The sequence below is a fragment of the Magallana gigas genome, chromosome 5, assembly GCF_963853765.1.
Source record: "Magallana gigas chromosome 5, xbMagGiga1.1, whole genome shotgun sequence".
NCBI lineage: Eukaryota > Metazoa > Mollusca > Bivalvia > Ostreida > Ostreidae > Magallana > Magallana gigas.
The window spans coordinates 26,146,597-26,169,605 of NC_088857.1; the positions used below are offsets into that span (position 1 = coordinate 26,146,597).

The 23,009-nt window shown below is 33.4% G+C and overlaps 2 protein-coding genes across 5 annotated transcripts in view; one reads left to right on the top strand and one right to left on the bottom strand.

Moving 5' to 3' along the window:
• Window positions 1-708, bottom strand: part of LOC105333222 (hemolin) — a 36,759-nt gene extending 36,051 nt beyond the window's left edge. The window contains exon 1 of one of the 3 annotated variants that reach the window (XM_066083910.1): window positions 629-708. The gene's annotated coding sequence lies outside the window, so the exon portion shown is untranslated. Of the gene's footprint in view, window positions 1-113; window positions 130-628 lie in introns of those variants that run through there. The other 2 variants (XM_066083913.1, XM_066083911.1) reach the window with 2 other exon arrangements.
• Window positions 709-11,557: 10,849 nt separating this feature from the next.
• The window catches only part of LOC105333224 (AP-2 complex subunit alpha-2), a 29,209-nt gene continuing 17,757 nt past the window's right edge, over window positions 11,558-23,009 (top strand). The window contains exons 1-12 of one of the 2 annotated variants that reach the window (XM_066083846.1): window positions 11,558-11,716; window positions 13,493-13,576; window positions 16,318-16,386; window positions 17,975-18,117; window positions 18,262-18,455; window positions 18,572-18,589; window positions 18,766-18,997; window positions 19,234-19,342; window positions 21,046-21,268; window positions 21,513-21,609; window positions 22,248-22,385; window positions 22,868-22,975. In XM_066083846.1, the coding sequence (XP_065939918.1) occupies window positions 13,513-13,576; window positions 16,318-16,386; window positions 17,975-18,117; window positions 18,262-18,455; window positions 18,572-18,589; window positions 18,766-18,997; window positions 19,234-19,342; window positions 21,046-21,268; window positions 21,513-21,609; window positions 22,248-22,385; window positions 22,868-22,975 (1,395 nt within the window). In that variant the 5' untranslated portion in view covers window positions 11,558-11,716; window positions 13,493-13,512. The remainder of the gene's footprint in view (window positions 11,717-13,492; window positions 13,577-16,317; window positions 16,387-17,974; window positions 18,118-18,261; window positions 18,456-18,571; window positions 18,590-18,765; window positions 18,998-19,233; window positions 19,343-21,045; window positions 21,269-21,512; window positions 21,610-22,247; window positions 22,386-22,867; window positions 22,976-23,009) is intronic. The other variant, XM_066083847.1, reaches the window with a different exon arrangement.

Sequence of the window (23,009 nt, forward strand, 5' to 3'; positions counted from 1 at the left end):
TTATTAATATATTATTTAAACTTGTTACCCTCATTAAACAGAGATAATACAGCATCAAAATTCCATTCTAAACAATTCATTTCACAATTTATAAACTTTCCTCTTCAACTTACCCTCGGAAATTTAATCACGTGTCCTTATTTGACTTGCACTCAAAAATGGACCTGGAAATGTTCAATTTTCAAAGTTTTTAGGGGAGAGGGAATTAAGATTTTGGATAATTCAAGTATATAACACAGTGCAACACATGTGGTTCAGGTATGAGGTACGCTTTTGGTGAAACATCACATAATTCATATTTGCAAATTTTCCTCGATTTTGCGCCCAAATTTGTGAAACACGCCATAAAATCAATACACATTACTCGCGATATGCGTAAAATCCTTCCATAGACTGCAAACAAAACTGTCAACAAATTAACTCTAACGTCTAGAGTCTTATCAGCCCAAGCTATCCCGAGTTTACTCAGGTGTATACACACTCCAGACACAAGAAAATCTAAATTAAAGACATATCTAACTGATATCTAGCCTACATGATCTATAACTGTCATCCATAAATTATATTGCCCAATAAGCACTGCTTTCTGTGTGTTTGAAATGATCGGAATAGGAAACACGTACATTACCTTTCTATGTCGATAACATGAAAGTGATCAAGGCCGAGGACGCTCACCGCGACAACAAACACAGGTGAAAAAACTCTTGACAATATCCGGTCCAAAAAAAGCGCGCGAAATGTAAATGCAGCATTTACAAATATTTTGATAGGTTGAAGTTACTGTTAGGCTATAATAATCATGAATGAATGACGTTATATGGAACGCCATGGCTGCCTTATGTTAGATGATTTTATTATATGCTGTGGGTCTATTATTATATGCTGTGGTTCTATAATTATATGCTGTGGGTCTATAATTATATGCTGTGGGTCTATTATTATATGCTGTGGGTCTATTATTATATGCTGTGGTTCTATAATTATATGCTGTGGGTCTATTATTATATGCTGTGGTTTTATAATTATATGCTGTGGTTCTATAATTATATGCTGTGGTTCTATTATTATATGCTGTGGTTCTATAATTATATGCTGTGGGTCTATTATTATATGCTGTGGGTTCAATTATATGCTGTGGGTTCATAATTATATGCTGTGGGTCTATTATTATATGCTGTGGGTCTATTATTATATGCTGTGGGTTCATAATTATATGCTGTGGTTTCATTATTATATGCTGTGGTTTCATAATTATATGCTGTGGGTTCATTATTATATGCTGTGGTTTCATTATTATATGCTGTGGTTTCATTATTATATGCTGTGGGTTCATAATTATATGCTGTGGTTTCATTATTATATGCTGTGGTTTCATTATTATATGCTGTGGGCTCATAATTATATGCTGTGGGTTCATTATTATATGCTGTGGGTTCATAATTATATGCTGTGGGTTCATAATTATATATGCTGTCGTTTATTCGAAACTAGCTATTCGAATTCGGATTTCTCGTTTTGGAGTTTACATTTACAAGCACTTTCAGCTGACACCAAGGACAATGGTCGTGTGACCTTGACTGAGACCCATATGCTAAAAATTGCTTTTCAGAACTTTGTTGTCGCCGGGCGCATAGTGTTTCACAAACACATCTTGTTTCAATTTATCAATATTATACTTTCAGACAAAGCAGAAAATCTGTTTGTGTTTTAAATCTTTTATACAATAAAAAATGATTAAAATACTGAGTATGCAAAATTGATTTCTTGTTTTATTTACTATTATCAACTATAATAATTTAAGCTTTACTATTAATCGTTGATGTTTTAAAAGATTCTTTAAAGGGGGTGTGCTATTAAAAATCAAGTACAAGCTTGAGAATCTATACTGTCATTTGAGAGTACGTTACTGAAAGTCCAAGTAGCTCAAAAAATTCTATGTCTCGGCATCTCTCTTAGCGCAGCCGTACGTGTTTGCTCACGAATTCTATCAGGACACATTTTTATGCGTCCGAATCGTATATTGTTTTTGTCCTGTTTGTCTGTCTGTTGTCAACTTTAACCTTCGCCATAACTTTTGAACCACAGAAGAAAGAGACTTCGTATTTAGTATGCATACTTCACTAATTAGGTGCTTTTAAATGACACCTAGGATAATGAGTTTGTGACCTTAACTGTGACCTATATGCTAAAAAATTGCTTTTTTGAAATTTGTTGCCGCCGGGCGCATAGTGTTTCACAAACGCATCTGATTTTAATTTGATAATTTGTTTGCCCCCCCCCCCCCCAAATGCACCGTTACTGTATTTCTTTTATGGATCCGCCATCATAAATTTATTAAGAGAGTGAGAAAATTCTGATCTTAAATTCATGTCATTTAATGAATTATGAGTATTTTTTTTAAAGGGAAAAAAGCCAAGTTAACCAAAATAAATACAAGATGTGTTTGTGAAAAACTATGTACCCCCAAATCTTCGATGACAGTGGCATAAAATACCGCAAAATTGAATCTGTGTTGGATTTCCGGGCATTGGGCGAGGCTGAATGCACATCTCTACTTCAGTTCCTCAGACAAATAAAAGATAGTGTTTTCAACATTGCGTACATGTATAGAAAAGGTAACGCACTATAAAAATGTGTCCTGATAGAATTCGTGAGCAAACACGTACGGCTGCGCTAAGAGAGATGCCGAGACATAGAATTTTTTGAGCTACTTGGACTTTCAGTAACGTACTCTCAAATGACAGTATAGATTCTCAAGCTTGTACTTGATTTTTAATAGCACACTCCCTTTAAAGAATCTTTTAAAACATCAACGATTAATAGTAAAGCTTAAATTATTATAGTTGATAATAGTAAATAAAACAAGAAATCAATTTTGCATACTCAGTATTTTAATCATTTTTTATTGTATAAAAGATTTAAAACACAAACAGATTTTCTGCTTTGTCTGAAAGTATAATATTGATAAATTGAAACAAGATGTGTTTGTGAAACACTATGCGCCCGGCGACAACAAAGTTCTGAAAAGCAATTTTTAGCATATGGGTCTCAGTCAAGGTCACACGACCATTGTCCTTGGTGTCAGCTGAAAGTGCTTGTAAATGTAAACTCCAAAACGAAAAATCCGAATTCGAATAGCTAGTTTCGAATAAACGACAGCATATATAATTATGAACCCAAAGCATATAATTATGAACCCACAGCATATAATAATGAACCAACAGCATATAATTATGAACCCACAACATATAATAATGAAACCACAGCATATAATAATGAAACCACAGCATATAATTATGAACCCACAGCATATAATAATGAAACCACAGCATATAATAATGAAACCACAGCATATAATAATGAACCCACAGCATATAATTATGAAACCACAGCATATAATAATGAAACCACAGCATATAATTATGAACCCACAGCATATAATAATAGACCCACAACATATAATAATAGACCCACAGCATATAATTATGAACCCACAGCATATAATTGAACCCACAGCATATAATAATAGATCCACAGCATATAATAATAGACCCACAGCATATAATTATAGAACCACAGCATATAATAATAGATCCACAGCATATAATTATAGAACCACAGCATATAATTATAAAACCACAGCATATAATAATAGACCCACAGCATATAATTATAGAACCACAGCATATAATAATAGACCCACAGCATATAATAATAGACCCACAGCATATAATTATAGACCCACAGCATATAATTATAGAACCACAGCATATAATAATAGACCCACAGCATATAATAAAATCATCTAACATAAGGCAGCCATGGCGTTCCATAACGTTATGATAAATATATATGTGTATTATTAGTTACATGGTTTGTAGTTTATACATGGTCAGTAAATTCCATATGGGACGAGAGCGGTTAGCATAAATGCGGTCAAGAGGAGTAACTCCTATTTGCCTTTGAAACTGGGATTGAAGTTCTAATTTTAATTTGATTGACATTGACACATAATTTAAAGTCACACATTTTTTGAAAATAAATGCGAACCCCTGTTCTTTAAATTTGCTTAAATGTTTTGATGCCTCTTTGCCTGTGCGAGGGTGTCAGAATACCAACTCTGTATAAATGATAATAAAGTAAGCGCACTCTTTAATTAATTTATAATATTAAATTCACTATGCTTTGAATTTCATATAAGTGCTGCAATATAGAATACACAATATTTTTTTTCAAATTTATACAGCTGTTTAGTTATTATAACTTCAAATCTATTCATATTTATTGAAAGCTTCGAAGCTGAGAGAAAATTTAGTGTGTTAATCCCTTACGTATATTTACATATATATTAATAAAATTGTACACCATTTAATACACACACACACACACACACACACACACACACACACACACACACACACATATATATATATATATATATATATATATATATATATATATATATATATATATATATATATATATATATATTTATATATATATATAATCCCCCGCCATTCTCCTGTGAATTGTATGTATCATATGTCTATGAGCCACATGGCTCCTTTGGTCAATAAGAATAAAGAACAATATAGAATACCATCATGAGGGGGCATAGAAGACATATACACGTATAATTTCATTACCATAATTAGTGTGTGTGTGTGTGTGTCTCTCTCTCTCTCTCTCTCTCTCTCTCTCTCTCTAATTTCTTTTAAAGAAAGTCTAGGGGAATTATATCTCTATCACGTATATAAAAAGCTATAAAATAAATAAAATTTTGGCTACATCTATAAAAAGCGTCAGGCGCCTGTGAGAGAAATTTTAAAAATCGAATTTCAGAAAATCTTGATGTAGGAATTTCTTGAGTAGGAAGTGTTTTTATATGATTTCAAATCACATTGGTAAAAATGCTGTACAAATGAATTATATATAAAGTTTAAAACATATGACAAAAGTTCAGAAATAGCCAACAGTTCGTTTTTAAAAAGTACAAATATGAATAATAATTTTTATATTTCTTTCTTAAAATCCGTTTTTGGCGATGTACATATATACTAGTTATTTGCAACTGACAAGTTATTAGCACGCTAAATACTTGTCAGTTTAATAATTTTTATCAATACAAAATTCGTTTAATAATAGTGTCATATTTTAGAACTTCAATGCATTTTAGATAGAGAGGGTCTGTGTTCCGTTTTTTCATTGTCTGTAATATAAAAAAAAAAAATTCCGTCAACAAAAGTTTGCACCACTGGTAACTAGTGGAGTGATAACCCAATATACGAAACTTAACTCATTTCACATTCCACGGTAACACATGCATCACTTTCAAGAACGTTTCATGAAAATAGTAATAATCCGACACAAAGTACATGTGCAGCATACGTATACTTCCAACGGATCAATGACTATAAGTACCAAGCAGCCTCGTCCCCGAGCCCCCGCTTCTTAGTATAAACCATCATTTTCTTAAAAACGCAAATAGCAAAGAAAAATATTGAGCACTGCACTGCAGGCCTTTCATTTTTTCGGACAGTGTAAAAAAATATACATATTTGAAAGTTAAAATATGATGATTATGTCAAATTTTAATATACACCCCCCCCCCCCCGCCCCCTCCCCGCGGGCCATGTTTAGTAAAAGACAAAAGCATTGATTATTCACCAAAGAGTAATTATATATAAAGGAATATTTTAATTTGTGAAAAGCCGTTAAATCTACAAGACCGTATGGTTATTATATGCATTAAATACTGCTCTCATATGCTTTGTGAAATCAGATATCAGCTTTAATTAAATATTTTACCGTAGCTAGGAAATAAACCATCTAATGTGTACAATTTATAGGTATAAGTAAATATCGTTTATCCCCTCCTCAACTTGAGACTGAGCGTGCCAGATTTTATAAAATCCAAAGAAATGGTAGAGTTTGTAAACTATGTTCACTATCACACATTGAATATGAGTTTCATTTTATTCTAAGCTGCCCATTTTATAAAGAAAAAAGAAAGGTGTATGTAAAAAAAGAAGAAGACTATTATGAAAAGCATTCTGTCTTTTAACTCATTCAATTACTCTCAACAAAGAATATCAAAGAGTTCTGTAATTTGAGCAAATGCCTTTATTAATGCTCAAAATTACGATAAATATCTATTGTTTTAATGCACGTAGCATCGGGGGGGGGGGGGGGGGCACTTTTTCTCGCAGCAACCATTTTTCTTCAATTTACATATAAAAATGAAAATAAGGAAACTAAGAGTGAAAATAAAGTTATAGATATATTTCAGCCCCCCCCCCCCACGGATTAGGATTTTGAAGATTTTTGTAAAAATTTTATCCCCCCCCCCATTTTTTTGGCTTTTCAAGATTTTTTGGACGAGTATGTCCCCCTCCCACTTTCAAAAACGATGCTACGTGTCTGCCATTATCCTGTTTTGTCATTGTACTCTCCATTTTCCTCTTTTGTGATTGTAATACATAATTATGTACACTGCAATGAACACTGCTACATTGTAAGTACACTACTATGTGTACCCTCATACTAATTTAAGATTGTGATTTAATAATTTATGTAGATATGTCAAACCTATGAATCGTATGGTTCTTGATAACAAACGATACAATACAATTGTCATTGACTGATATTAACTCACCTCACAGTCAATTTCACCGACCATGCACGTGACCAATAATTAAAGGGCGCTTTTCTCGGAGCATTTGGTACTTAACTGTTGAATTTAAGATTGAATGAATGAAAGAAAGGTATGCAAAAAAGTAAGCTATTTTTTTGTCTTGATCATTATCGATATATACTAGTATGTATTATTTTTAATTTATTTTTTAATTAACTGGAGAAGCACATCTTATCTGCAGCTATTGTAATTAAATTAACAATATATTTACTGATTTGTTTAAAAATCGTCTGTTTGAAATTAGTACGGGAATATGGAATAATGTTCCCGTATTCGGGGGCGTCGGAATGTATTTCATATTGGGGCGGCAAATTTGATAAGGTCCGCCAGATGCATGGAGGGGATGGGGGTGTTAAACCAGATTTTAATTAAAATTAATATAATCAACGATATTTATACAACTGTATAAAGCACCGGTGAATCGGGAAAACCTTGCAATTGTCTTCTGTTTTAGTTATTAAAGACATTGTTATATCTTCATGTATCTTAGTTTGTTTTTCCAATTGGACCTTTTTTAAAAGCCTAATTAATCAAATATCGGCAAAAATAGGTCTATAAATATCAGGATTTGAATCGGGCTATTAAAAATTGAACTTTGTATTCGTCAAGACACTTGAGAATTCTCGGGAGTCTCTGACAGACAGGAAAGGAAAAAAAAATCAACGTGTTTTTCCGAGCTCTGCCCCGGAAAGACCAGAGAAGTTGCAGTTGGATCTGAGCTTCCGCCTCACATATGATTTCAGTAAAATGGGCGGATCCACATTTTGCGGTTAGATGATCCTATTCGAGTGACGCCATCACTGAGAGTAACCAAATTAAGTTCAAGTCCAAGTTCAAGTTCTTTTTTCCAAGAGACAAATAGGTTATACACGTGAACATATACATATTAAATACAGTAAGACATACAAAGTGTACATAATCAATTTTGATTATTCACATTAAGATCTAGAGTTCGATGCTTGTTTGTGATATATCGTATGACATAGGTAAAAATTCAGTTCACTGCTTAACAGAATTGTATAGACCTTGAGTTAATAATATTGCCTTAACTACTATATATACGCTTCAAAATATTATATTTGTACATGTTCGATAGTACATGTATATACATGTACTTTTCACAGTCTACCAAAATACTTATCTTATAATTAATCACGTGATTACAGGGCTATCTCTTATGGACAGACAAGATTTCTTCAATTTTAGATAATTTACCATAGAAGATAATTCCTTATTTGCATTTAAAGGGGCATGGTCACGATTTTGGTCAAAAATTATTTTTTCGATTTTAATGTTTACAATGAGTCCAAATAATGTTAACTCAGAGAGTTGGAGGGGGGGGGGGGCAACATAAATGGGGGGGGGGGCAACAACGATGGACTACTGCATTTAAATGATGCAACTCAAAGAGCTGGAGGAGGGCAACATAAAGGGGGGCCAACATTGGACAACTACACCCAAATGATATCGATGTAATTCAAAGAGTTGAAGGAGAGCAACATTATGGGGGAAGGGGTGGGGGCAATGAGGGACTACTGCATGCAAAGGATGTCAACGCAAGGGTTGGACAGCATCCAAGATGAAATCTAACTTGCAGTGGGGAAATAAAACTTCAAATTGAAGATTTGTGTGACAACTAGATGTGTAAACATAATTTGATTATGAATGTACTTCATTGTTTACAATTAATAAAATGAATTGATGATATCATATATTTGGAAAAAAACAAAAAAGAATTGTTGCACCAGTCATTTTTTATGACTTAATTAAAAAGATTCTAATAGCAATTAATTTGTGCGTATATACATTCTGTAATATTCTGAAAAAAGTGAAAGTTATATAATTGCGAAATAATCAGATATATGGTATCATAGTAACTGTGTTTTAATTTTTGCAATGCTTTGTTTTGGTCGTAGATTGCTCACACAAGCATTGGTTTGACAAATTGTTTTTGCATTCACATTCTTGTGGAGGTTTTTATTTCTTCTAATGGAACTGTGAGTTGGCCAGGGTGAGTAACCTATTTAATCTACTTTGATTCTTGAAAACTGAAAATTATTGCAAAATATATAATGATAATGTCATCATAAAGTGTAGACAAATCATCATTGAAAAAAGATTCCTGCTGGGTTTAAGATATTACTCGTTCTTACATGGTACTTCACAAAACTTGCATGCATGGACGCTGCATCAATAAATGGGTACTTAGTACATGTAACGTTAAGAGATAAATTGGATGCTGAATCTTATTAGCAACCAATTTAATACAAGTATAACAACCACATTTTGTACCTAATAAATCAATAGACAGATATTTTAATTCATAGTATGTGTCATTTTGAAGGTTCTTTGAAATAAAAATACTCTGAAGAAACTTTTCAAGCTTTTGTTTATTCCATGTTACATTATATAAATAGTGCCTGTTCGGGAGGGTTACAGTTGAAATTGACACCCCGAGAAAACCATTGTCAACCGACGCGAAGCGGAGGTTGACAATGGTTTTCGAGGGGTGTCAATTTCAACTGTTATCCTCCCAAACAGGCACTATTTATTTTGTTATACTGAATGTCTTTTTTAAAATTTTTAAGAAAATTTTACTGCTTTTATATAGGAATAACGTGAATTCTACAGCGAACCGTACGCGCATAATTTTCGCGCATGTAACATTTTTTAATGTTACCCGTTGCCAAGTGCGTTGCTAACGCTGAGGGTAATAGTAAATATTATTAACTGCGTCTTAACCAATCAGATTTCAGTATTTAACATGAAAGTATAACAATATATGACTAGTGCCTGTTTGGGAGGGTACCATCTGATTTGACATCGTTGTGTTACCCGTTGCAAAGTGTGTTGCTAACGCTGAGGTGATAGAGCGGATTATCAACTGCGTCTAAACCAATCAGATTTCAGTATTAAACATGAAAATATAATAATGCTTTTCATTATTTTTTACACTGAAGTCTCATATGACCAATCCATTGTTTTATTACCGTACAATATTGCAAAAAATAATTTGGACTTCATGCAAATCTCTTGGTGAATATATGCATAAACTCTCTCTTTATTAATATATGCAATAAAATGAAACATTAAACACAGATATTTTGACAAAATTTAAAACTTTTCTTTTTTTACCAAATGAAGATTACTCTTCAAAAAAAAAAAAAAAATAAGTTCAAAATGGCTGAGCTGAGCCTTCATATGCTATGCGGTTATGTTAAATTTGGTTTTTTTTCACTTTCACTGATATCTAGCAATACATATTTAACTAACGGTTAGTTTGAATTCATTATCACTTTATTATACATCCATCAAATTCCTCAGAGTTGTTTTTAAATTGTCGATTTAAATTAATAATTACTATCAATCGAGGCGTTCTAATCATAAAATATTTTTTGTCATACTTGGACACTCGATCTGCATTTGTCTAATATAGCATGCGCGGATATAGAGGGAGGGGGGGGGGGGTCCCAACTCCCCCCCCCCCGGAAAATGAAAATTGATTAATCTGACTCGGACTCCCTGGCAAAAAAATATACTGTACAGTAATGATATAATTTTTTTTTCGCTATCTCTTCTAAATCGCAAATAATTGAATCAGCAGAAATTATATCCTGTATCATTTTCTATTGGAAACTTTTTAAATCGCAAAAATTACTGACGCAATTTAAAAAAAAAAGGCTACAGATTTTTCACATTTTCGCAAATCCCCCCCCCCCCTCGAAAATTTTTTCTGGATCTGCACATGGAATACATATACATATAATACACATTATTTGCACGTACATTTGTTTTTCTTTAACAATGACCCACTTTCTTCATTTGTCTCATATATAGATATGTTATAAATTTGACTTACATGTAGTAGAAATATCATTTGACTTTTTCATCCAATCAGCAGTCACTAATAAATACTTTTTTGAGGAGGCTGGATGGTTGACAAAATTAACCATCAGATATACATGTACCTTAAATTTTTAGATATGATTTGTTAACCTTTAATTATAAGTCAAGAAAAAAATTCCATATAAGTTTTATCGTTTTAAATCTGAGTATTTTCCTATATCCCTAATCATCCAACCCTCTTAGTGATATGTTCTTAATCTTTAAGAATTTCTTCAAGAAATATCAAATTTTCTATTGACAGCTTAGAGAGTAAAAAACAAAAAAGTTCAATAATTAATACATGTACATGTATTTGATTGGCTCAAAACTTTTGATCTGCCAAGAAGAAGAGACGTTCGTCAAAATTTGTCAATTTTGATAAATCTTGCTTCGATTACTACACAGAGATAGACACTAAATTTTGGTGACATAACAGTTTCACAATGATCGAATTAAAACGGCCAAGTTGTGACATACTGTCATAAAAAGAAAAAGTAACGGTGTGTCGAAATTAATTTCCACATATTAAATGCTGTAAGTTGCATTAAAGTTGATAATTCCAGACGCTAATGTTAAAACGTCATTTAATGATAGAATTTTTTTTTACACATTGATTTGTCAATAGTTTATATAAGACTAAGTCGCAAAAGATATCACAAATCTGCCAATTATCCTGGCTTAAACTTCCAATTTTCAATTCAATTTATTGACGAAAACCACATGTAGTGCAAGTCATACATACAGTATACAAATATATAATTCGTACATTGTTTTTCTTATGTTATTTCATAATCTTGAAAATCAGTTCTATAAATCAATTTTTTCTATTACTTTTCGAAAATTAAATATTTCATCTATAAATTTTTCAATGTTTTCCCTTATTTTTATTCGCAGCTCTTCTTTTAAAGGAGATTAATATAGTCTAAAAATGGTCATGATATATGTCTTACCTTTATATGGTGCTAATTTAGATCGGGATCGTCCTACATGAAATTCCAAAAACAAGTGGAAGTGGGAGTCGTGACCTCATTCACCAATTTGCAAATGGCGACGGTTTTCTCGCCGAAGACCCACCTCCCAAAGTAATATAGTGGGATTTCTTGTGATTTGTGATTCTAGCATTAAAAGTTTCCAGGGGTAAGAAAAAGCAAAAAACTATACTACCAGCTTTTATCGGAGAGATTTAATGCAATTGACCAGAAGTAATGATAGTTTACAACATAATTAAAATAAAACGTTTTTTCCTCCCTTGTGGCATAACCGCCCACTTTTAAAAACTAATTTGTAAGATAACGGCATTTAATAAGCACTAGAAATAATTTTTGAAATTTGTTATAACATGGCTCTATTTAAGTTTTGGTTCAGTCCCAAAATCTGTTTACATGTTAATTTACACAGGAAGTGACACCCCCAGGCTCATGTTGTCAGCACTGGGGCTCGGTTGTCGGATACTGAACTTCTTTATTATTTGGATCTAAAGACAACGATTGTCAAACTCAGTTATCTAATGCTGTGTTTTAATTTGTGATTAACTATAACAATAAAATTGGCTACTAAAACCTCAGTGTTCACAGGTGCTGGAGGACTGAACCCCCACCAACCCCAATTTAGACTACTGAGGAAGCTGACCTTCCTCTACATAGAATTTCTTTAAAGTTATACACACAACATTTCTCATTTTTATGTACAGTCAAACTTCGTTATGTCGAACTAGATTGAACTGTTTAAAAACTTCGAGATATCAAGGGTAATATACTTAAAAAATAAGTAGTTGGGACTTACAAATCACTTCAACATATCCATTGTATTCGAGATATCAGTGCTCAAGATATCAAAGTTCAACTGTATTTGAAAATAACAGATTAACCAAATTTTTTTATTAATCGCATCCACTTAATAATATGTTTTACGGTGTGACGGTAAGGGCGGGCATAGCATAAATATGAATTTAATACACACAGGTATACATGTTTCATAACGATGAAAATTATAGCAGGCCGCAAGGCCCAGTCTTAAGTTTGATAACAATGTTTCTATAACGTCGTGGTCCTTGATTTTCCTGAGTGATATGCTGTTTCCACAGTCTGGCCAGAGGGTACAATAGCACCCGCCATTTGAAAATGGCTTGTATCACTTTAGATAAATGAACTAAAAATATTTTATTGAATGTTTTTTCCTGTTTCTATTAGTGTTTTAATCAAGTTGACACAGAATTCTATGATGTCTTGCTGTTCCATGCAGTCAGCTGACGTCACTTTTTCTGACGTTTTTAAAGACAAGTATTAGCAATAATATCTTTTAAAAATTCTCTGCTCATTTAAAAATGGCTTCAAATGATGTATAAAAATGACGTACACGACACTGACTTCTTCATAATTGAAAATTATGATGTTTCATAAAAACTGAAAATATTTATATCTATACACTAAAAAATTTTTCAATTACGAAATTTGGACAATTTTTACACATGGCCTTGCATACTTTCCATGACTCTTTAATATATTGAGTCAAATTTTTGTTAAATTTTAGGGAAAACGGTCAAAACCACTCTATATAGTTTGATTTGGAATTATAGACAAACATTTTGGTATACAATATGGATATTTAAGCCCGTATTGATAGACAATAGCGCGATTGTCCATGAACTTTTTTGACAGCCCTGGTACATTTATTTTAAACCTTATTTAAGGTTTAATATATGTTAATATTACACGATTATTTTATTTAAAAAAAAATATGTTTGCTAGATGTGATGTCAAAAGTAAAAAGAAATTTAATTAACAAAAAAAAAAAAATCAGTTTTATATTTCTGTTTTACTGTCAGCTTTAAAAAAAAACAACAAGTTTTATATAGTCAGTTTTACTGTCAGCTTTTAAGAAAGTGTACTACATGATTGAGATTTTATTTTTCAGATCTGACTAAGAAGGCAACCATGCCTGCTGTTAAAGGAGATAATATGCGGGGACTTTTGGTCTTCATCTCTGATATTCGTAACTGTAAGTTGTCTTCAGGGCATCAATTCTTTTCAAAAATAATTAAATTTCTGATGAACAGACATTAAATGTCTATGTATTAGACAACAGGTTCATAATTTTCATTCAGTTGGAAAATAAGGAATAAAACGAGAATCTTATAAACCGCAGAGAGTTTTCTGGTTGGTTATGTATGATTGGGACTGTGGCTTTTGTGAGGACATGCTTATCATCTGTACTTTTGTATCAGTCCTTTGTGGTGAACTTTGTAAATCAGTGTTTGTTTCACTTCCTATTCAAGATTACTTCATTGAGGAGTCTTTGTATGGCAGTTATCATGCCAACAAGTTAATCATTTGAACATAAGATCTACCGGTAGATTTGTTTAGTCTCTTAAAAACAAAATGGACTGGTTGAATACTAATTAATGCAGCACCTAGCTGTTGTCTATGTTGAATAATTGCTTCCTACCTCATTCGCCAGACCAAACTTGGAAGCTAGCAGATATTTTGTTTTCAAATTAAATAATATGTCTTGGATTTTGGATGATACAATGAATTTCAAATACAATTTCACACATTAGCTCAAAAACTTTGATTTGATATAAACTGATTTGTTGATATAATCAAACTTTCTTTGATAAATATTGGCAATAATGAAATGATAATATGTGTGATATTTTACGGCGCTACACCAAATGTATCTTTTTTTCGACCCAATTTACAAAATCATCGCAGAACACCAAAATTCATTGAAAATGAAAATTTGTACAGTATTTTGAATTTTTTGCTAAATGCCTCTATTTTCCTCTAATTCTCACTTGCAAATGTCACCTATATTTGACATGAAAATCGGCATGATGTACCTGTCTGGGCTTTGAATATTAATCATAGGATAAATAACCTTTGGAGATTCAGAAAAAGCCCTCTCTTTCAGCATATGTAGGCATGATCCCATGATGCAACACCCACCTATTTAGACAGCTAAATTATATGAGTAATTATAGATGACATTACTCTGGTAGAGTTTTACTAAGACTGGTCTGTTCAGCACTATGAGGTATAGCTGTATCAATTTCTCGTGACCCTGCTTTTGTCAGAGATAAGATTAAAGTGTAAATGAAATGCATAACCACCTAGCTCTTATACACTTCAGATCTAAAAACCATTTGCATATTATCAAAATGTAGTCATGAAATTTAGGATTTTATGTGTCCCTCTTCCCTCATAAACATATTCGATCTTTAAGTGATCCTGATTATGTTGATAACAAAGCATGGAGTAAGATGATGATTGGTAGTCATCTGTTTATAGTAGTGTATTTGTAATAATGTATGGAATATTTGATTTTCTGTGGATAAAAAAATGTAATATGTAATCTTACTCTTAACTTAAAATATGTCAAACTATATAAGTGCAGTGTTGTGAAACTCTATTTTTATGCCCCACTTCGAAGAAGGGAGGGCATATTGCTTTGCTGCTGTCTGTCAGTCTATCAAAAGTTTCCGTCCATTTTCTTCACAGAGGATGCCCATATTAAAATAAAATTTAATACACAGGTTTATTATAATAATATCTAGTTCAAGTTTGATTTTGGGTACGATCGAGCAATTTTTGATAGAGTTATGCCCCTTGGACGTAGAAAAATTCTAATTATTTGCAGTTTTCGTTCATTTTCTTCACAGAGGATGCACATATTGAAATGAAATTTGATATACTGGTTTATTATAATAATATCTAGGTCAAGTTTGATTTTGGGTACGATTGAGCGATTTTCGACAGAGTTATGCCCCTTGGATATAGAAATGTACATATAAGTGTAAAAAAAAAAAAATTGCTTTATGATATTCGTATAAGGACTATTAGTTTTTCATTCTGTAATGCAGGTCTATAGCCCTTGTATATTGTATAGTTTTGAGGTCTGTATAGATTATGGAGTTTGTGTTAATCATTTGATTTTAATTGCTGTACATATGGTAGAGTGAGCTGGATTGTTGGCTGTATGTCTGGGACAGGCATATTGATCCTGGCCGTCAGTGCTTGGAGTATCGTAGCCCTGAAAGTGGTTATTGATTGGGACCTACAGCGCTCAGATTTGTGTTGCAGCCTGCAATCTAATTGATCTGATGAGGAGACTGGGTTGCATTTCACGGAAACCACTGCAGAATCTCATTTTAAATAAATGCAGTCTTTTTTTACTATTTACAAATCTGCTTATTTTTGCTAACTTATGGGACATGTATCACGATGTATGGATTTTCACTATTTCATTAGTCTTGCTCTTGGTTGGTAGACAAATGTACTCGGTTTGCTGGGTTTAAAGTGGGAACGAGTAAGAATCATGTGGGAGTCAGTGTTTTCATTTTTATTTGAAACCATTTGTAATAGTAATTTTTCAGGTATGCTCTGCATTAAATTGCCACTGCCTCACAGAAATGTAAATTCAAACAGACCCAAAGATTGAAATATGCTCATTTGAATGGAAAATACTGCAGAATAGGGGTAATTAAAAAAAAACTGGGTATAAAGCTTGCAAATCTATGGAGAAAGAAATCTTTCATCTTGGTGTGTTCATCAATTAGAAGTTGACAAGAGCACTAATGAGAGTGCCTTTGACACAGTTAAGCACTTGTTGGATTGTGTTGTTGAGTTTTTATTGTCCCTTAAAGTAGGCACTTGAACCACTCATGTACAGACTCTTGGTAAGCTTGAAGCTGCTGACGATTGTACATATACATGTAACATGTTCTTTTTGAAATGTTGCAGGCAAAAGTAAAGAGGCAGAAATCAAACGAATCAACAAGGAATTGGCTAACATCAGGTCAAAGTTCAAAGGTAATTTTATAAGTGTAATGCAAAATATAGTCAAACTTTGTTATCTACAACTAGATGGGACTGTTTAAAAACTTTGACATATCCGAGTATTGAGGGTAAAATACTTGTATATTAAATAAGTGGTTTAAATGGACTTACAATTGTATTCGATAAATCAGTGTTTGAGATATTGATGTCCAAATGTGTAAGAGATTTAGATCTTAGCTACCAGAAACTATATATAGTTTGTTGATTTGTCTTTTAATGATGAATATCAAAAAGTGTATTGCATGTATGTCATGTGGTACTTGTCTTGTGGTAAGATAAACAGTAAAATGCTCTCTTTGATGGTTTATGGGAGTATAAATTTCAGAGGCTACATGTAGTCAGCATTGCAAAAAAAAATATTAACCAGAACATGGCCACAAGCAGTTACTTCAAACTTTCTTCATTAGTTGCTGCTTGTTTTAGCCCTTATGAGTCACGAAAGAAAGCATTTTATTGTTTACTTTTTAATCTATTGTTAAATCTATCCTATTACTAATTTACTAAATTATACATGTTATGAATAACTATAAAATATAAAAATAATATCTAGGTAGTGTTAAATGTAGGATTGGGTAGGGTGGGGCCACAATGGCGGGTCAAAGTTTAACATAGGAATATATATAGTAAATCTTTAAAAACCTTCTTCTAAGAAACTAATCAGCAAGGAAAGCTGAAACTTGTGTGGAAGCATCCTCAGGTAGTGTAGATTCAAAATTGTGAAAATCATGACCCAGGGGGTAGGGTAGGGCCACAATGGGGAGGGGGGTCAAAGTTTTACATAGGAGTATGTAGAGTAAATCTTTAAGAATCTTCTTCTCAGAAACTAATCAGCCAGGAAAGCTGAAACTTGTTTGGAAGCATCCTCAGGTAGTGTAGATTCAAAGTTGTGAAAATAATGACACCCCCAGGAGTAGGGTGGGGCCACAATGGATGGGGGGTCAAAGTTTTACATAGGAATATGTAGAGTAAATCTTTAATAATCTTCTTCTCAGAAACTAATCAGCCAGATGATTCTTTATAATTGTTCAGACTTTGGCCCCAGGACAATTTTTCGGCCTCACAAGAAGGTTCAGGTTTTGATGTAGGTTTATATCCTATGTATAAACAATTGTTAAGGATCTTTTTGAGAACTGCAATACTCAACATGTCATATGACTATAAAGTCATCCTGTTAGAAAAGGGACTAATGATTATAAACATAAGAATATCCAGGGTGAAAAATGGATTTTATATATACAGGATCTACATGTATTATTGTACATTGTCCAGATAGTTTGTACTAAGACTCCATTAAGCTGATTTTATCATACCTATTGTTCCTCAGGTGAGTGATGTGGCCCATAGGCCTCTTGTTAAATGATATAACATGATTCCTATGATATAATATTGTATGATATGATACACTATTGTTTAATATGATACAATATAATATCATTATAATAATATTCTACTCCAAAATGAAACTTGATTAAATGCATATATGAGACTCCTCAACAAATTTGTGTATGGGCTATGGTACTCAGGTTAAGGCCTGTTGGCTTCTTGTTTTGGGTACACACAGGTGACAAGACATTAGATGGCTACCACAAAAAGAAGTATGTGTGCAAGCTTCTGTTCATCTTCCTTTTGGGTCACGACATTGACTTTGGTTACATGGAGGCTGTCAACCTCCTCAGCTCCAACAGATACACAGAGAAGCAGATTGTAAGTGGAAGCAAGATGGAATTAATTTTTTAAATGTTTTTGTGCTTATAATATATTGTCAATGTTTTCAAATGAAATAAAAGAGGAGAGAGAAGTAGTGTTGAGGTAAACTGTATGGTTCATATGATGTATTTATTTTTTCAGGGGTACCTGTTCATTTCGGTGATGATTAGTGCCAACAATGATCTGATCAAGCTGGTCATCAAGTCCATAAAGAATGATCTGGCCAGTCCCAACCCAGTCCATGTCAACCTGGCCCTGCAGTGCACCGCCAACATTGGCAGCAAGGAAATGGCCGAAGGTCTGGGCAACGAGATCCCCAAGCTCCTGGTCACAGGGTGAGCCACAAAATCTAAATCTTCATTCAGAGGCTTTGAGTCCTAGATTTTGAAGTTTGAATGTTCCTTTGATATTTTTTTAGCATATTCAGGGGAACTTTTTGGCTTTCATTTAGAATGGAGAAAAGCTTACGGTCAGTGCTAGGGCCGCTGAGGACGTCTAGATTGGGGAGTGGTCCTCCAGGGCTATTCACCTCCTGAGCAACCCCTCCTCTTAAAAAAAAAGCATTTATATACCACACTTCCTGTTGTTCTTCTTTAGTCAAACACTAAGAGAATGTGTCACCTGTGCTGTTTCGTGTTTTTGTAGTGAAACGATTGACTCGGTGAAGCAGAGTGCTGCCCTGACCCTGCTGAGACTGCTGCGCACCTCTCCCGAGTACATCCAGATCGGGGAGTGGTCCTCCAGGGTCATCCACCTCCTGAATGACCAGCACCTGGGAGTGGTCACCTCGGCCGCCAGTCTGATCGAGGCCCTTGTCAAGAAGAACCCGGAGGAATACAAGGGATGTGTGTCTCTTGCTGTGTCCCGACTCAGTAGGGCAAGTATTGTGTGAACAGAAGAGAGATGAGCAGAGTGCTTGATAGACTTTTAAGGAGGCCAATCTAAAATGGCCATGACCATCAAGCCCTCTTTAGTTGTTTTTGTGCATTGGTATTTACTTTATTTAACATTGATTTTTTGCATGGTATATGATGACATTCAATCTTTTGAGCTGCTCAGACTCTGTTATTTTTTAAATGATGGCTAGTTACTGAATTGATATTGATTTTGTAGATTGTGACAGCTTCCTACACCGATCTCCAGGATTACACGTATTACTTCGTGCCAGCCCCCTGGCTGTCTGTTAAACTCCTCAGATTACTACAAAATTATCCCCCTCCAGGTGGGTGCCTCTTGTGGACGGGTTTATTCTGCTGCAGTGAATTCATCTCCTTGCCTACTTTTAATGTCTTTTACTACCTCCATTATGTTTATACTAGTGCATGTAGTAAATTCAATGCATGGAATTATTTTTAGAAAATTGAAATATCTTTATTCATTTAACTAATTGTTTTTAGCTCACCTGAGCTGAAAGCTCAAATGAGCTTTTCTGATCGCATTTTGTCCGTCATCCGTCTGTCTGTCCATCCATCCGTCTGTCTGTAAACTTTCACATTTTTAACTTTTTCTCTAAAACCACTGGGCCGATTTCAACCAAATTTGGCACAAAGCATCCTTATGGTAAGATGAATATAAATTGCAGAAATAAAAGACCGATCTTTATTCAAAGCAGAGAAAACCTCGAAACTGTAGAAAAAGGGTGTGCATTTTTAAAAATCTTCTCAAGAACTACTAAGTCAAATTCAACATAATTTAGCATAGATAATCCTTATGGAAAGGAAATTATAAATTGCAAATAATATGGGCTTATTCTGTTTCAAATTTGAGTAATTTACAAAAATTATAATTAGACAGAGAGAATGGGGGTCAATCAGTTTAACTACGGGCTGGATATTTCATATATCAAAAACCAGGTTAGAGACAGAGAACCAGTCTAGTTCTTTATGTCGGACGCATGATAAATGGGTCAAACGAACAAAGATGAATTTGCTTGTTGTGCAACAGTTTGTGTGCAAAGCGAATATTTGAAACATCCAAAATATATTTGTGCCGTTTTTGTGAAGTAAATGGAGGTTAAATATTTCAGTGCATTGACATTTTCACTTGTGACGGTGGTTTTAGTTTGTTTAGATTTAAAATATAAATTGCAAAATATAAGGGCTAATTTTTTCCAAATTTGAGCTATACGAAAATAATAATAAAGGTCATGAACGAGTGTACATAACTTCAGGTATGGTATTCCATATTTCGAAAAAGAGGTTCTTTGTGTTTAAAACAGCCATGTTGGACATATGATAAATGGGTAGGTCTGACAAAGATGAATTTGTTTGTTGTGCAACAGTTTGCATGCAAAGGGATTCTTTGAAACATGCAAGATAAATTGGTGCCGATTTTGTGAAGTAAATTGAGGTTAGATATTTCAATGCATTGACATTTCACATGTGACGTGACGATGGTGTTTGCTTGTTTTGATTTTCGTTTCATTTTCATTATTTGGGGAACTATCGCCCATATTTTTTAATTTTTACGTATCAAATCAAACATACCTCTACCAAAAGTTTAGTTTTATATCTTGCATAGGATCTTCCTTATTTTTGGTTAAAATAATATTCTATAAAGGTACAATGTTAAAGATTAAGTGTATGCAAAAATAAGTGTAAAATTCAAATACTTTAAGGTTTGATAACTTATTTTTTGTTTTTCAACCGAGGGGCCATATGGCACAATATCCTTTGAACACCCATATAAAGTCAGTGTTGCTCAGGTGAGCGCTGTGGCCCAATGGGCCTCTTGTTGTTTTCAGAATTGATTAGTTGACAATGTGAATTCTTTCTTTTTAAATGGTTCTTCGATTCATTGACAATGACGATTTGTTGACAATGTGAATTCTTTCTTTTTAAATGGTTCTTCGATTCATTGACAATGACGATTTGTTGACAATGTGAATTCTTTCTTTTTAAATGGTTCTACGATTCCTACTTTCAGAGGACCCTGCTGTCAGAACAAGACTAACAGAGTGTCTAGAGACAATTCTAAACAAGGCACAAGAACCCCCCAAATCAAAGAAAATTCAGCATGGGAATGCCAAAAATGCAGTACTTAATGAAGCCATAAACCTAATTATTCACATGGATAGCGATCCAAACCTTCTAGTCAGGGCCTGTAACCAGCTAGGCCAATTTCTCCAGCACCGAGAAACCAACCTCAGGTATATGATACTTGATCTATATAATGTTAAAAAATTCTTCATGTCTTTGGGTGATATCTCTGTTCTTGTTTTCCTGAATTGTTAACTTTTTGATATTAATTGATCTAAAACTAATCAGAATTTTGTTTCGATTTTCTAAATTATTAAATATATGTACCTTCTTTTTGTTTTAAGTTCTCTTTAATAAAACCACTTGAAAATGTAGAATATTCAGTGTTTCATTAGATTATATTTATTTTTGCAGATACTTGGCTTTGGAAAGCATGTGCTTGCTTGCGACCTCAGAGTTTTCTCATGAAGCTGTGAAGAAACACCAGGAAACTGTAGTCAATTCATTAAAAGTAAGAAACTTTGCTTGTTAAAACCCTCATGTGAAAAATGAAATTATCTTCCAGACTTAACATGTCCTATGTTTATTTACAAGGTGTTCTATATATGCATATTTTAAGTCAGCATTGGTTAAAACAAGAATTTCACCAGTTTTTCTGCTTAGCTTGTTAATCATGGAGCTACGCATACAAAAGAATCACAAATCTAAATTTTTTATTTAATCATGTACATTTAATATTTAAAAGGCAATTATTCTGACTGAAGAGCTGAAATTAGTAAAATTTCAATTTTTCCATTTTTGATGTCAATAATGCTGAACTGGGGCATTTCAAATGAGTTACCGAAATTTTAACATCAGTTGTCCAGATATAAGGTACAAACCTCACAAACAAGGCTTGTGCCTTGTTTTTGTTTACATTTATGTTGCTGGATGATAAATAAATATGATTTTTATCATCCAGCATCTTTTTGGTCTTTCCAGAAGATTATATCATGTACCAACCAAGTTACCTGTTAATGGGTGTCAAATACTCGAATGCGTTTAAAGTCAATATTTATGTACATGTATTATGAGAATATGATAGGATAGTTGTTTAGTTTGATGTTTTGATATATTTGAAATAACATATATCTATATATCTATTGGCAGACTGAGAGAGATGTAAGTGTGAGGCAGAGAGCCGTCGACCTTCTGTATGCAATGTGTGACAAAACCAATGCGGAGGAAATTGTAGGCGAAATGCTGGAGTACTTGGAGACTGCTGACTACTCAATCAGAGAGGAAATGGTAGGCTTCTTCACATTCAAAGCAAACTTCGTGAAATTTGAAAACTTGCTTTTATCTTTCTGATAATTGTTAACTACTGTGGAATCATTAGATTTTCGTGGAATTCGTGGGTACCTCTCATCCACAAATTAACACACTCCACGAATTGATAAATTATGGTAATAAAGTCATATTTCCTTTGTAGGTTTAAAAGAATACACGAAATTACGTCCCCACGAACTTGTAAAATTTAAGCAATCCACAAAAATTGGCCCCCACGAAATCTAATGATTCCACAGTATTCAAATTAACAACAAAAATTTTATTTTTCATGATTTCATTTGAAGCGATGGAATCGCAGAAATAAGTATTTGTGTAAAATAGGGAATTTACAGTAATGAAAAGAATTTTACATTTACTTAGCAGTATTTCTCAAACATTTGATTTGGATTTCTGTAATTTTTAATGAATAGATATGAATTTGACAATTCTGCTAATCACAGGTGCTGAAGGTGGCCATTTTGGCCGAGAAGTATGCAGTGGACTACACTTGGTATGTGGACGTCATCCTGAACTTGATCCGTATCTCTGGAGACTATGTCAGTGAAGAGGTCAGTGGGAGATGGAGGTCACTGATAATCTATA